Below are 15,030 nucleotides of genomic sequence, written 5' to 3'. Positions count from 1 at the left end.
GCAATGAGAGACCCGGGCAATTTGGTGAGGGTGAGACGTCCTGCGCTCTGGCGGAATCCTGGGGCGCGTTGCCGCGATGCACAGGGCTGAAGCTTGATTGGCAGGTGAGCGATCAGCCGCCTTAAGACGGAAACGCCAGTGGGCGACAGCTAAGGGGAGTCTGGGCGGGGCAGCGCAACTAGAATCAGCCAATGGCTGATGAAGTACGCGCAGCGAGACCCACAGATCCACCAATTGCGGCACGGAAATGGTGCCATAGGCGGGGTTTAGGCCAAAATCTTTGTAGGAGCAGCGCCTATTGCTGTAGTCTTCACCGTCACGGCCGGCGCTTCTTCTTGGATTCATTCATTCGTCTTTTTCATTCGCGAAGGTAGTGAGGCCCGGTTGAAAGCCATGGAAACAGCTCTGCCTGCAGCGGGCTTCCTGTACTGGGTGGGCGCGAGCACCGTGGCCTACCTGGCTCTGCGCATCTCGTGCTGGTTCTTCACGGCCCTTCGGGTCTGGGGTTTGGGTCACGAGGCGGGGGTCGGCCCGTGGCTCGGTGAATGGGCAGGTGAGTCGGCTCCAGCGCCGCCATCCCCCTCGCTCCTTCGGCGGCCCGCGCGGCTCCCGGCTGGGCCTGGTCTGCGCTGACCAGGTCCTGGCCCAGCGCTTGGCCTTCTGGTCCCCAGCTCCCCTCTCCTCTTTACTGAGACTCCTTGGTTCCGCGTACCCGCCTGTTCCCTGTTCCGCGTACCCGCCTGTTCCCTAAGCAAATCTTCCGGCTTGCTTAGACTTGTGGAGTTTGTAAGTACTTAATACATTGCTGGCCTAACTCAGAGAATCTGAAGGGCCACTTGGTGGGTGCGGGAGAAATCTGACCCCAGCTCCCTGGATCTTGTGACCTTTAAATCTTTCCGGCTTCACCGACTGGAGTTCGTCGCCCGGCTGCTTGCTCGGTCACACTCTATCCACATGGCTAGTCCCTTATGAGTATTTTTAAAATAAAGTTTTTGGCTTGAACACTTGCCTTGTGCTAAAGATGAAAAGCATTCTGTTGCTTGTTTGGGGTGAGGGTGAAGGAAGAGGACAGAGAATTTCAGAAGACTTTCTGCTCTTTGGAGCCTTGGGTTTGGTCTATTTCATATAATTTACTTTTTTTTTTTTTAATCTTTGCTAAATTGGTCTGGAGTTCTAATGGGTGGCAAGAACTATTGCTTTTGCAAAAACGGTAACTCTTCAAGTAGAATTCAGAATTTTTTTTTTTTTTCAGGACATTTGCAGGAAAAAGTATTCCCATAAAGAGTGAGCTAAACAAATGGATCTTGTTTATCTAGTTAGAGGAAAATGGAAGGGAAAGGTCAGATTAGAGAAGTTGAGAAAATTATCTGCAGGGAAGTTTTGCGTGTGCCTTTTTTCTTTCTCTGCCTTTTTTGTTGATTTTCTTTCCTTATTTTTCTTTTCTTTTAGGGTTTTTTTTTTTGTTTTTGTTTTGTTTTAACTGAGTGATGTACAGATCGAAGATGTGATTATGTGTTCTTCAGTTTTTTTTTTTTTTTTAGGGCCTCCCACGTGGCTTCTGGAAGTTCCCAGCAAGGGGGTCAAATCAGAGCTATAGCTGCTGGCTTACACCATAGCCACAGCAACGCCAGATCCCAGCAGTGTTTGCGACCTACAGCGCAGCTCAAGGCAATGTGGGATCCTTAACCCACTGAGGGAGGCCAGGGCGAACCCACGTCCCAATGGATACTAGTTGGGTTCATTACTGCTGAGCCACGATGGGAACTCCTGTTCTTCAGTTTTATAATAAAATGTTCACAAAGCATTTTATGGAATGCTGAGTGGTTCGGGGTTGCATTCAGACTAGGCTCAAATAAGATGTGCAAATAATGGTACTCTATATTCTTTATTCACTTGAAAACATTTCAACAACTTGGTAGGAAAAACAAGATAAATTACACTTTGGGGATAGCAACATAAAGAGAAAACATCTCAAGTAGGAATGAATCTGTGAAGCAGCTGTTAACATTATAATATGTATTTTAAAAAGTCACTGATTTTCTAATCGTTGAGAAAGCAAGTGATGTGTAATCAATTATAATTTCACAGTTGGTTTGCTCAAGTTCTTAGTTGTTTGGCTCGGAAAACTTGCTTGTCGACTTTCGAAATAGTTGCATAAAACTCCAGTGCCTTAGGAAATTATATATTAAGATGGATTAGTTTTGTAATTTATAAGTAAAACTCTTGGCAGTCCCTGTTGTGGTACAGCGGAAATGACTCCGACTAGTATCCATGAGGACTCGGGTTCCATCCCTGGCCTCGCTCAGTCAGTTGATCCTGCATTGCCATGAGCTGTGGTGTAGGTTGTAGATGCGGCTCAGATCCCAAGTTGCTGTGGCTGTGGTATAGGCCGGCAGCTGTATGTAGCTCTAATTCAACCCCTAGCCTGGGAAGTTCCATATGCTGAAAGTGTGGCCCTAAAAAGCAAAAAAGACTCTTGGGAATAACTTTTTTTTTAGCTATCTAAAATTGACTGTAGTTGCTGATAACTCAGATGGTCTAAGTTGTTTCTATATGAATCCATAGTAAAAGCCAAGTGATGTGACATTGTCATTTTATGAGTAATACTTATATTGAAAAGATTTGGCCCCAGAGGAAAGATGTTTGATGAATTAAGGGAAATACTGACAAGATTTAGAAGTAACATTTAACCTAGAACAATAGGATATAGCAGAGAGGCTCACAGTGTGGTAAAGTGAAATACTGTTCAGTTTGTGTTTTGGGGAATCTCTTTTCAAGTATGGAAGCAGAAGAAATGATCAAGTTATTTGTAACACTACACACGTGTGGTGGCCTGGATATTAAAAGAAACTACTTCTTGCTTTCTCTCTCCCAATTCAGGGACTCTTTGAATAACAAAGAAAAAGTGAAATTTTTGGAAAACAAACCAGCGGAGATAACACTTGCATAATTACGGTTAAATTTTGATTAAAAGTAGGTAATTTGTTCAACCAAAGTTTTGGGATTTTAGAATTAATGTTTGTATGTAATACTGATAAGTTTTCTCCTACAAACGCCCTACAAAACTTTTATCATAATCTTGTGCAACCTTTGAATAAATGCTAGTTGCAGGCCATGTTAGTGAAACCAAACCAGGATCTTGTGCCTGTGGCGCTGAAAGCTGAACTCCGACAACTGGAGTGGGAGACAAGTCTCGGATCCATTCCAACTTGGTCTCGAGGTTAGGATTTTTGTTTTTTGTTTCTTAAAGGGGAAGAATAGGAGTTCCCATTGCGGCTCAGCAGATTAAGAACCCAACTCTACAGGAGGATTCAGGATTGATCCCTGTTCTTACTCAGTGGGTTAAGGATCAGGCTGCGTTGCTGCAAGATGTGGGCGTAGGCCGGCAGCTGCCGCTCCCATTCAACCCTTAGCCCGGAAACTTCCATATGTTGCAGGTGTGGCCCTTAAAAGACAAAAATAAATAAATAGGAAGAAAGACTGGGATGGTCATCATCTACTTACAGTTCTATGTTTTTTTTTTTTTTTTTTTTTTTGCCGCATCTGCTGCATATGGAAGTTTCCTGGCCAGGGATTGACCTATGCCACAGCTTCAGCAGTGCCAGACACTTAACCCACTGTGTGGTGCTAGAGATTGATTCCAAGTCTCAGAAGAAACCTGAGATGCTGCAGAGACAATGCCAGATCCTAAGCCCGTTACACCACAGCAGGAATTCCCCTGTGACATTTCTTAATTACAGTTTCAGGAATCAGGATATCTCTGGTTTATGATTCTTAGGCCAAGTGGTCCATGGCTTGGGGGTCTGTGAGCTCTTAGCCAAGTGGTCCATGGCTTGGGGGTCTGTGAGCTCAGCGTGCCCTGGAGAAACAGCCTGAGTTGGTTTTTTTTTTTTTTTTTTTTTTTTTTTGTCTTTTGTCTTTGTTGTTGTTGTTGCTATTTCTTGGGCCGCTCCCGCGGCATATGGAGGTTCCCAGGCTAGGGGTTGAATCGGAGGCATAGCCACCAGCCTACGCCAGAGCCACAGCAACGCGGGATCCGAGCCGCGTCTGCAACCTACACCACAGCTCACGGCAACGCCGGATCTTTAACCCACTGAGCAAGGCCAGGGATCGAACCCGCAACCTCTTGGTTCCTAGTCGGATTCGTTAACCACTGCGCCACGACGGGAACTCCCTGAGTTGGTATGTTAATGACACCTACAACAGCAATTTTAGTACTTTAATGATGTTATTGGCAATGGCAGTTTTAGTCACCTGGCTCTGGTTGATTATTGTTCAGTTAGCACAGGATTGAGGTCAAAGGGAAAAAGAAAGGGGATAAAGTTTTGGATAGAGAGAGACTAATCATAAACTCTATCAGGGAACTCAGTTTTAGGGGGACTTGGTGTCATTAGGGAAGCATTGCCTCTTTTTTTTTTTTTTTTTTTTTTTTTTTTTTTTGATGGCTGCACTTGTGGCATATGGAAGTTCCCAGGCTGGGGCCTATGTCACAGGCACAGCAACTTGGGATCTGAGCCACATCTTTGACTTACGCCACAGCTTGCAGAAGCATCGGATCCTTAACCCACTGAGCGAGGCCAGGGATCGAACCTGTGTCCTCATGGATACTAGTCAGGTTCTTAACTCACTGAGCCACAGCAGGAACTCTGGCATTGCCTACTTTCTAATATTGATGTTCATTTAACATTTTCCTGTCCATAACCAATTAGTTTTAGCATTATAAAATAATGTTAAAGTGTGTTTGATTTGGTAGTATCTTTTTATACCAGTAATTTCTTCCCCTCAGATTTTAGAATCTGAGAGGCAGGGACTGTGGGTCCTCATTTTTCGTCTTTTCCCACAGTAACTGGCACTTTTATAAAAAAAAAAGCTTGGAAAATCTCTGAAATACAGTTGTGCTTTGCAGTCTGTAAAAATATTCCAGACCATAGAGTCCTTAGTCTAGCGAGTTTTTCAGACCAGCCTTAACATGGCCCATCCTCTAATTTATCTCCATCTTATCAAGACCTGTGTCAGCCCTTCCCTAGTTCTCTCCAGTAATCGTTCAAGTGAATTACGCTGATTTCATTAGGCCCCTAGCAGGTGGGTTTAGCCAATTTAGTAGGTAAGGCTCTCTTGCCAGCCCATTGTCATGCAATGCTTTGCGCATTTCTTCTGAGAGCAAAGAGATCCCGCTAAAGAGGATCTTCAAGTTGTTTGCGGGTCACTGTAGGAAGTAATGAACAGAAGATTGCGAATGAAGTTGGTCAATTTTTTCCAAGAGAACTGTCGTTGGTGTGGAGCAACGAAGAATGTAATCTGTAGACTTTGGTTGGAGCGTGGACACATTTTGCATTTATCTGAGCTAGTTTCCATCATTGGAGTTCATCTTAAATGATTGGTATTGAAATAAAGTGGAGATGACAGGTGCAAGGGCAAGGTAAGCGAACTACCAGAGTCATGGTATTTTCTCTTTAAATCTCAGACGGCAATCCGGCAATCCGAGCTCTTGGTTTTTAAAGGAAAGGATATTGCTTCAGGCAGTGAAGAATAAAGGATCCACTAAGAAGTTAATGAGTTGCATTTAAAAAAAATGTTTCTTAGGGCCGCATGCTCAGCATAGGGACGTTCCCAGGCTAGGGGTCAAATTGGACCTGTAGCTGCTGGCTTACACCACAGCCACAGCAACATGGGATCTGAGCCACATGTGACCTACACCACAGCTCATGGCAACACTGTATCCTTAACCCACTAGGCAAGGCCAAGGATCAAACCCTCATCCTCCAACAGTGGAGTAAGTTGGAATTTTTAAATCTGCTTTATTGGACTATAATTCATATACCATACAGTTTACCCATTGAAGTGTACAATTCAAGGTTTTCATGTATTCTAAATGGTTGCGCAAACACCACTGCAACCTAAATTCAGAACATTTTCATCTTCCCTAAAAGAAACCATGAACTGATCAGCTGTCACTCCCTAATTCCCACCCCTTTGAACCCTCCTCAACCATTAATCTACTGTCTATATACATTTCCTTATTCCGGATATTTCATGTAGATGGAATGCTACAGTATGAAGTTTTTGGCAACTGGCTTTGATTTAGCCCTGTATTTTCCAAGTTCATTCATGTGGCATATTTCAGGGCTTCCTTCCTTTTTATGGCTGGGTAATATTCCATTCTGTGGAGCGAGTTCGTGCAAAGCGTCTTTACCTTTGCATTTTGCCCTCTGCACATCTGCATTAGCAGATTCCTGAGATTTTCCAAAGCTCATGAAACTCATTTGGCTCTGTAGTGTTCTAGGGTTTCCCTAATTCAGTGAGGCCTTAAAAAGAGTATGAGGTGCTGGTGTTCTCTTGTGGAAAGGCCATCCATCCACATGGGCCCGATTTAGCCAAGCTCTGGGAATCAAAGGATTCTCAAAATCAGGTGTGGTTCATAATTTCTGTTTTTACGTTGGATAGCTATGCAGGAGTGGACTAGTTACCTCAGATACTTGAAGGCTCTTCGAGGGACCAGGGCCCATTGACAGCAGGTCCGTTTCTTTAATTGGGCTTTGAGGTATCACATGAACTATATAGGTACATATGAATGTATGAAATGTGAATTACTTAATTTGGAAAATCCAGAAGAAATATTGATCACTACCCTTTATTGAATGAATGAATTGTTCCAGGCACTTGACTTAGATTATCTTTAATTTCTCCTTGAACTGTGCTGCATTATCCATAGTGTATAGAGGAGGAAACAGAGGCTTCCGTAAATGACTTCTCTTGTCTGCAGTTCCACACCTCGTGAGTTACAGAATCAAGATTCGAAGCCAAGTTGTCCCTTATGCCACATCTACAGGCTGTGTGTGGTGGTGATTGGCTTACAGACTGCGTGGGTACTTGGGGGTGGATTTCTTTATACCTTAGGAACTTAATTGCCTTTTGATTTAAGGCACACTTTCAAGTTTGGACGTGATTGGTATTTCTGGAAGCATTGCATAATAGGTAGCACATTTTAGAATCGGATAGCTCAGGATTTTCTTCAGATTTGCAACAATGAATCTTGATGCATGGGAACACACTGCAAAATCACTCAGGGTGCTTAACAAAGGAAAGGGTTTGACTGTCACCAGTATGGCTGAGTCTGACCTTGACTGCTATTTTCTGTTTATCCCTCTGACATCCTCCAGTGGTTTTAGCGACTTTCTGGAGGTCCAGCTTGGCAAGCGTACTATGCTCCCTGTTGACGTTCAGGAAACTAGTAGACCTATTCTTGCGGGTGAGCTTGTTCTTGATGTTGATCACAATAGTGCTGTATTTTTTTTTTTTTTTAAACTGGATTTTGTGTGTATGTGTGTGTTTATTTTATTTTTTTCTTTTTAGGTCCGTACTTGCAGCATGTGGAAGTTCCCAGGCTAGGGGTCAGATCAGAGCTACAGCTGTCGGCCTACGCCAGAGCCACAGCAACTTGGGATCCGAGCCGCTTCTGTGACCTACACCACAGCTCACAGCAACACTGGATCCCCAACCCACTGAGCGAGGCCAGGGATAGAACCTGTGTCCTCATGGATACTAGTTGAATTTGTTTCCACTCTGCTGCGAAGGGAACTCCATGTATTTGTGTGTGTGTGTGTGTGTTTTAAAGACGGGCAGGTGGTAGAGAGTAGAGAAACAGATGAACTTGGTCATAAAAGTTCTTGAAGATATTTCTGCACTTCAGCCCTGAAAAGGGAGTCCATAGGCCTGAATGGAACAAGTTCTCCAGACTGGAGTTCGCAGGGCAACCCTAAAGCACTGTTGCTAGAGCTGTGTGAGAGGAGGCAGATACAACTGGAGAATCGGACCTAAACGTATGCCCTGATCTTATCTGGAGGGAAAAACCAAAGGGGATGGTTTCTTGGAATTAGAAGTACAGCCTCCGTGCTCTGAGCTGGAATATCTCCCCATTCCCTCAGACCAGTCCCCATTGTTTCCTGCTTCCTCCTTTTATCTACCCCCCCCCCCCCCCCCGTTCTTCCTCTTTCTTTGCAATATTGTTTCCTATTTAAGGATCAAACCTGAGACCTTGGAGACTCAAACCAAGACTTGGATTCTAGTTCCTCTACTTAATTAGAGTGTGACCTTGAGTAAGGCAGTAAACAGCTGTGAGCCTCACTTTCTGCATCTGCAAAATGGGGATCATACCGTGTCTGTCCCACAGGATTGCTGCAAAGGGTAAATGAGAATCCTCATTCTGTGTAAAACAAATGGAGCAGTGCCTGGTACATAAATGCTTAATAACTTCTTAGTGATAGTGTTCGCCTCCGTAGCATCATACACTAATTACTTCAGCTAATTGACAAGGTAAAGCTCAGTAAGAAAAAGTTACTGCTTGGGTGGCTTCATCGTCAGAAAACTGAGATTATTTTCGCTAGTGCGTGAGAGTGATGAGCTTCAAGACGAATTTTTTGTTTGTTTTTGTTGGTTGAGAATAATTTGTTTCAGTTTCAGAAAAAAATTTATTGAAAGATTTAATGAGCAGAATCCATGGGTAAGTGGATTTGAACAGATCAGTTCCAGTGCCATTAAATGCCATTCATAGATAAGGGTAAGTTTCAAAAAAAGTTTTTAAAAATAGTATGTCTTAGTGCACTTGGGCTGTATAACAAAAATACTACAGACTAGGTGGCTTCAATAACAAACGTTTGGAGTTCCTGCCGTGCAGCAGTCAGTTAAGATATAGGACTGCAGCAGCTTGGGTTTTTGCAGACATGTGCCACTTGGTGCATTGGGTTAAAGGATCCACCATTGATGCAGCTGCAGTGTGGGTTGCAGCTATGGCTTGGATTCAGTCACTGGCCATATGCCATGGGTACGACCACAAAATAAAAATACAAAATAAATAAAAAGAAACATTTATCTCTCACAGTTCCGGAGTCAGATCACGGTGTTGGCAGATTCTGGTGAGGACCTGCTTCCTGGTTTACAGATTGCCATCTTGCTCCGTCTTCACATGACAGAAGGGGCCAGAGATCTCCAGGGTCTCTTATGAGGACACCGATGGTGTTTGTTAGGGCTCCATGCTCATGACCTGATCACCTCCCAAAGACCCCTCCTCCTAAAACCGTCACACTGGGGGTTAGAATTTCAGCATATAAATGTCGCCTCTAGCAAATGAATTCAGTTTGTAGCACAGTGGGCCCTTTATTCCATCTCTCTCCTGCTCTTCCTTCATGAAAATAACAATATTAAAGTGTCACAGCCATTTGTATCTCTGCCTTCTGGAATCGATCACGATTAAGGCTGAGAGGCAGGGAGGGTAGAGTCTTCACTTTCTTGGTGGAGAGTGTGATCCAGCACCGTCCGTGTGTCTACCCACCATCCAGATCCTCCTGAGCACTGGCTGTGGCCTTGCAACAGACTGGTGGGAGGGAAAACGGGGGTCAGGAACCAGCTGCCCTGTTAAGGGGTGGGAAGCAGACACACTTGGTTCTATGAGAGCTTGTGATGACTCAGCTGAGGTCTGAAGGGAAGTGAATGAAGAGTAGCAGACAGAGCAGAAGGAACAGCAGGTGCGAGGCTCCTGAGATGGGGAAGAGCAGGGCCCCCTTAAAGCAAGGCCTGAGGGCCTGGAGCCCAGAAGGGGAAGGCCTGATGTCAGATGGGAGTGGAGCCGGGAGAAGGAGCCAGGGAGCAGGGCTGTTTAATCGAAGACCATCAAAAACAATTGTCAGGGATTTTAAGCAGAAGGGTAATGCTGAGTTGAGCTTTAAACAGAAGTCTTTGTTTCCTCCTGAAGTTGTTGCATTGCCACAGAGATACACCAGTGCATGTTATTCATATAATTTCAGTTAAAATTGCCTTTTAAAAAATTGCAACTTTATACTTGATAGTAAAGGGAGGCCATTTTTGTGCACTTTCTGGTTATCATCTTTCAGAGACTGCTTCTCTCTGGGGTAAAATCTAATCACTGTGGTGTGGGAATTTTTACTCTTAACTAGGGACTGGGTAATAGCATTGCTGAATGACCCCTGAAACTGGGTATCGCTTTCTCGAGGTCACTCCGTAAAACCACGGTGTGATAGTTGAAAAGCCGCCATACATTGCTTATCAGAGGCAATGCGTTGTTTCATGATTCATTTTGTCTGGTGCAGCAGTGTGTTTGCCTGGTCTCTCACCAGCAATTCCAGGGAGACGATCCAGTCTCTGAGAAGCTATCCTTACTACTTTTAAGCGAAGTTATTTCTCTTCAAGTGATTTAGTCTTTGGCAGAAGGGAGGAAAGGCTAGAAAACGACAAAGTTTTGAACCAATTACTGCCTCTCAAGAGTGTGACATTGGGGACAGGAGTGCTAATGGGAAGACTGGCTTTGGGGTCAGTGCAGCAAATGTGAGCTTTGCTACTTGCTAAGCTGCTCGACCTTGGGTGAAGATTGCTAACCTCTGAGCATAATTTCCTTCAACTATCAAATGGGGTGATACTTTTCAGGATTATTATGATAGTGATAGGAGGTTTTCGTGTGCCCTTTTGTGTGTTCTTATGGATACCAAGTAACATATATTTAAGAACTTTTTTTTAATTTGTAGACATTGCTCTTATTGGATGCAAAGGATTGTTGAAACCAAGAAATAATGTCATGGAGTTCCCGTTGTGGCGCAGTGGTTAACAAATCTGACTAGGAACCGTGAGGTTGCAGGTTTGATCCCTGGCCTTGCTCAGTGGGTTAAAGATCCGTTGTTGCCGTGAGCTGTGGTGTAGGTTGCAGATGCGGCTCAGATCCCGCGTTGTTGTGGCTCTGGCGTAGACCGTTGGCTGCAGCTCCAATTAGACCCCTAGCCTGGGAACCCCCATGTGCCGAGGGAGCGGCCCTAGAAGAGGCAAAAAGACCAAAAAAAAAAAAAACCAAAAAACAAAAAACAAAAAAAGAAATAATGTCATTCACTCAGTAAGTAAACTGTTGGAAATCTGAAGTTAGGAACACATTGATTAGGAGGCGATATATGCGACCGCAGGAGAACTTCTTGCTTTGTGAAAGGACTTATTACTAAGTGGCTCCTTGAAATAGAGTTTTCCATAATGAACCTAAGATATGATAGACTTAGAAAAATTGGGTTCTATGCAGCTTTTCAATGACATGGGTCAAAACCTTGGGTCATCTTCACCTCTTCTTCTTTTACCCCGTATACCAACCCTTAGGAACTCTTCTTGACTAACTTCAAAATATCTAGAATCCAGTCCCTTCTCCCATTCTAGTGTAAGCCACCAAAATCTCATGTCTCCACATTATAACAGCCTTCTGTCACTCTGATTCCACCTTGGCTCCCCTGCAGTTGATTCTTAGAGAGCAGCCAGTGGTCCTTGAAAAGCTCTGGTAAGATCGCGGGATCCTTTGCTCAGATCCCTCCAGTGTTTTCTCTTCCTGTTCAGATGGAAACCCCCGTTCTTCCTGTGGTTGATGAGGCCTTTGGCTACCTGCCCCCTGCCTTCTTTTACCTCTGATCTCCTCTCTGTCCATGACTCGCCTCCCTCTCTCCCTCCCTCCGAGCCACACTCCCCTTGTCCTTGAACTCACTTCCTTGAACATGCTTGGCATTGCTGCCCTGGCTTTTGGTCATTCCCTCTTCCTGAGTGCTCTTCCCCCAGAAATGCAAGAGGCTAAGTCTTCTTACTTCCTTCGAGTCTTTGCTCAGAAATCACCTTCTCAATGAAAGCTTCCCTCCAATCTCCTCCTCCCCTCTTTTGATTCCTTTTACCTTGCCCTGCTTGTCCCTCTTGTCATAGCACTTGTCACCATCTCCCGTACTGTATACTCTGCTCCTTTATGATGTTTCTTGTTTATCTCCCTGTTAGAATGGAAGCACCCTGAAGCCAATATCTGTCTTCTCTGTTCACTTATGTATCTCAAGCACCTAGATCAGAGCCCGCCTGTAATAAGTGCTCATACATAATTGTTGAATGAATGAAAATATTTAGGAATTCCAGTATTTTCAAAGGATCATATTTTTTTTTTTTTGAGGGCGATTATCTTCTCTTTCTACATCCTCTTAAATCATGAGTTATAAATCTAAGATATATTAGCAGTCTCCCCACCTCTAAAAATGAAATTATTTAGTCTAAAAACAGGAGTTCCTATTGTGGCTCCGTGGGTTAAGAAACTGACATAGTGTCCGTGAGGATGTGGGTTTGATCCCAGGCCTTGCTGAGTAGGTTAAAGATCCGGTGTTGCCACAAGATGTGTAGGTGGACCATGTGGCCCAAGTCCGGTGTTGCTGCGGCCGTGGCGTAGGCCTGCAGCTGCAGCTCCGATTTGACCCTTAGCCCTGGATGACTTTCTGTGTCCCAGACATGCCTGTAGTTGCCCGCTTCTTTCTGCCTCTGTGTCTCTTTGCTTGTGCAGAGATATTTAAAAGTTTCAGTGCTTGTTGAATGTTGATCTCACTCTGCCTGGCATGCTCTTTCTTCTGTTGCTCACTCTTTACTCCTTCTGTTCATGAAATTCTACCTGCTTTTCAGAGTCCAGATTATGAATTTTTCCAGGCAGCTGCCCAGGTGGAAGTCGTCATGTTCTCATGGAAACTCTGATAGTGCTTGTTTTGTTCTTTTTCGTGGGCTTTTTCACACTTTACCGTTTCAGTTGTGCGTGTGTCTGTGTGTGTGTGTGTATGTGCACGTGTATGACTTTGCTCTAAACTGTAAGCCCCTCCAGAGTTTACAATAAACAATATGTAGTGAATGAATATATATATGGGGTGGGGTGTTCTGCTTTGGTTTTATAATTTCTTGGTTATATTTCACAAAATAATTTGTAAGCTGTCTTCCTCTTTGTTTTAAAACCTCAAGTGACACTTAAAAAGCTAGATTCAAATTAAACCAAGGTTGGTTCGACAAAGACTGATTACAGGACTTTTATAGTGAGGCTGGGATAATAGTTTTGAAAGTGTGAAATGCAGTGGGAGAAATCTTTGCATAGCAAGGGTAATAAGTTAATCTTCCTTCATACACATGTGAGGAAATTGCTGTAGGAAACCGAACACTTTGCCAGATTTAATAAATATTTTGGTAATATATTTACTATTCATCCTCAAGTCTTTATAAAATTGTTACAAGTAGACTTTCTTATAGTAAGAAAGACTTCCAATGAAAGTTTCAGTAAAGCTTTTTAATTAGTAAGGCTGAGGTAAACTGGTGAAAAGAATTGACTTCTAGGATGTGTTGACAGAAATGGAGTTTTGTTATCTTAAAGGCCTGATAGAATGAACCCATGCCTTCTAGAGCCTTTGGGGTTTTTGAATCGTTGGGGACATTGAACTGAATTCCTTGGAAAATCTTTGGTAGTAAAGGCATCGAATGGTCAAGGGGTATAGTTAATAACTGCTCTAGTTAACCATGCAGCATTGAATATATGGTTTGTTTTGCTATATGGAAAGAGATGAATACTATGATTGGTGGATAATCTACAAAAGTTTAGTTGGCCAACTTGTGAGGACCTTGAGAAAACTGAAAACTCATTAAAGGCAGAAGAAACTAATGATAGACTAACAAAACTGGAAGAGCTGTTGGTGTCCTCTTCAGTGGACCCATCTGGGGAACATGCTGGAAGAGGGACTGACTCGAAGTTCATGCATCCAGTTAGAGCATGGCTAGGCAAGAAGGTCGGTGGCAAAGGACAGGAAGTGGGGGAGATGCATCTGTGATGGGGCTGATTAAAAGCCCTGGTAGGAGTGATGAGCAGCAGGCTCTGACCGCAGAATAGAGATTTGTCAGGGATGAATTAAGAGAGGAAAACCCGTGAGAGGGACAAGCAGAGGAGATAAGTGGTCACTGTGAGGAGCTGGCAGAACTGGACTTCATCACACATTTCCACAACTGGTATGGGACAGAAGCCCTCTGTTCAAGAGCCTGAACTCCTGAAGACATGCCACTCATCTCTGTAGCCCCCTAGAGTAGCAGTGTGCCATGCTCTTGGTACAGTCCTGCGTGGACATTAAGACTTTTTCAATGTGTTACAAGCTAAGTGGCTCGATCCAACATCTCTTACCTATAGTCGTGGCTGTTCCTATAGCCCTAACTACAGATGATGTTGAGAACACTTAATGGCCAAGGAAATAATGCACAGTTTTAGGATCTGCTCCTCAAGATGGCCCGGAAAGGGTATAGTATCCTTTAGAAGTTTCAATTCCAGTTAAAATTCCTTTAACCTTCCTAATATGTAGAACCTCATTCTCCAGATTGGTTTTACTGTAATGCCTGGCAGTAACGGCTCACCACCAAGCTCACATCCAGTAGAAATATTGCCAGGCTTGCTTTAATGATCACTAAAACTCCTGTCTTGTCACATAAGCAGAGCTAATAAAGTAAACAAGCTCCCCTAATCTTGCACAGGGCGCCGCTGTGGATCTGTGTGTTCCAATACGTATCATTGCCTGTCATGTGAAAGGGATGATCTCTTTCTAGATAATGTGAAGAAAACACAACGGGTTAGACAATGATGTTCACGCCTTCCGAACTAGAGGAGGCCGAAGTAATGAAATTTTACTGTAACGATGACCTCTTCATTTACAAATTGCTTTCGCAAGTATTCTCAAGTGGTTCCCACAACCACCCTGCGGTCGTTACTTCCACATCCTATACCGAGACCAGAGGGAGCTGCAGTGACTGGTGTAAGGGTTGGTTACACAGCTAGTAAATAACAGAAGAAATTGAATCTGGGTTTTCTGACTCCAGGTTCCTGCCAAATTTCCTGCCAAAGCCTCCTGATAAGGGTTATTTTAAGGCAGTTTGCTATACCTGTACCAGAGCTTATGTGTCAGAGAGTCCCTCAAATACTGTCTGAAAGCGAAAGGTCTCTTTATGCCATGACAATATCCATGGGATGTAAGAATCAGTCGGATGTTCTTGTTAAAAATAGGGTCTAGGGCTTCACTACAGACTCACTAGATCAAAATCTTTAAGAAAAGAACATGGGAAAATGTGTTTTTAACAAATTAAGTTGAAGATCACGCATTTGGGGAAACACTGGACTGTGGTCAGGCCAGCCCTCGAAAAAGGCAGTGGACTATACATGCAGGCTTTCTAGCCAGA

General features: G+C 43.8%; 1 protein-coding gene across 2 annotated transcripts in view; it reads left to right on the top strand.

Moving 5' to 3' along the window:
* HSD17B12 (hydroxysteroid 17-beta dehydrogenase 12) overlaps positions 245 to 15,030 on the top strand; it is a 150,275-nt gene continuing 135,489 nt past the window's right edge. The window contains exon 1 of one of the 2 annotated variants that reach the window (XM_021083165.1): positions 245 to 553. In XM_021083165.1, coding sequence (XP_020938824.1) covers positions 394 to 553 — 160 coding nt within the window. In that variant the 5' untranslated portion in view covers positions 245 to 393. The remainder of the gene's footprint in view (positions 554 to 15,030) is intronic. The other variant, XM_021083164.1, reaches the window with a different exon arrangement.

The sequence above is a fragment of the Sus scrofa genome, chromosome 2 (assembly GCF_000003025.6).
Source record: "Sus scrofa isolate TJ Tabasco breed Duroc chromosome 2, Sscrofa11.1, whole genome shotgun sequence".
In the NCBI taxonomy this organism is placed as follows: Eukaryota; Metazoa; Chordata; class Mammalia; order Artiodactyla; family Suidae; genus Sus; species Sus scrofa.
This window is presented reverse-complemented; position numbering and strand designations above follow the sequence as displayed.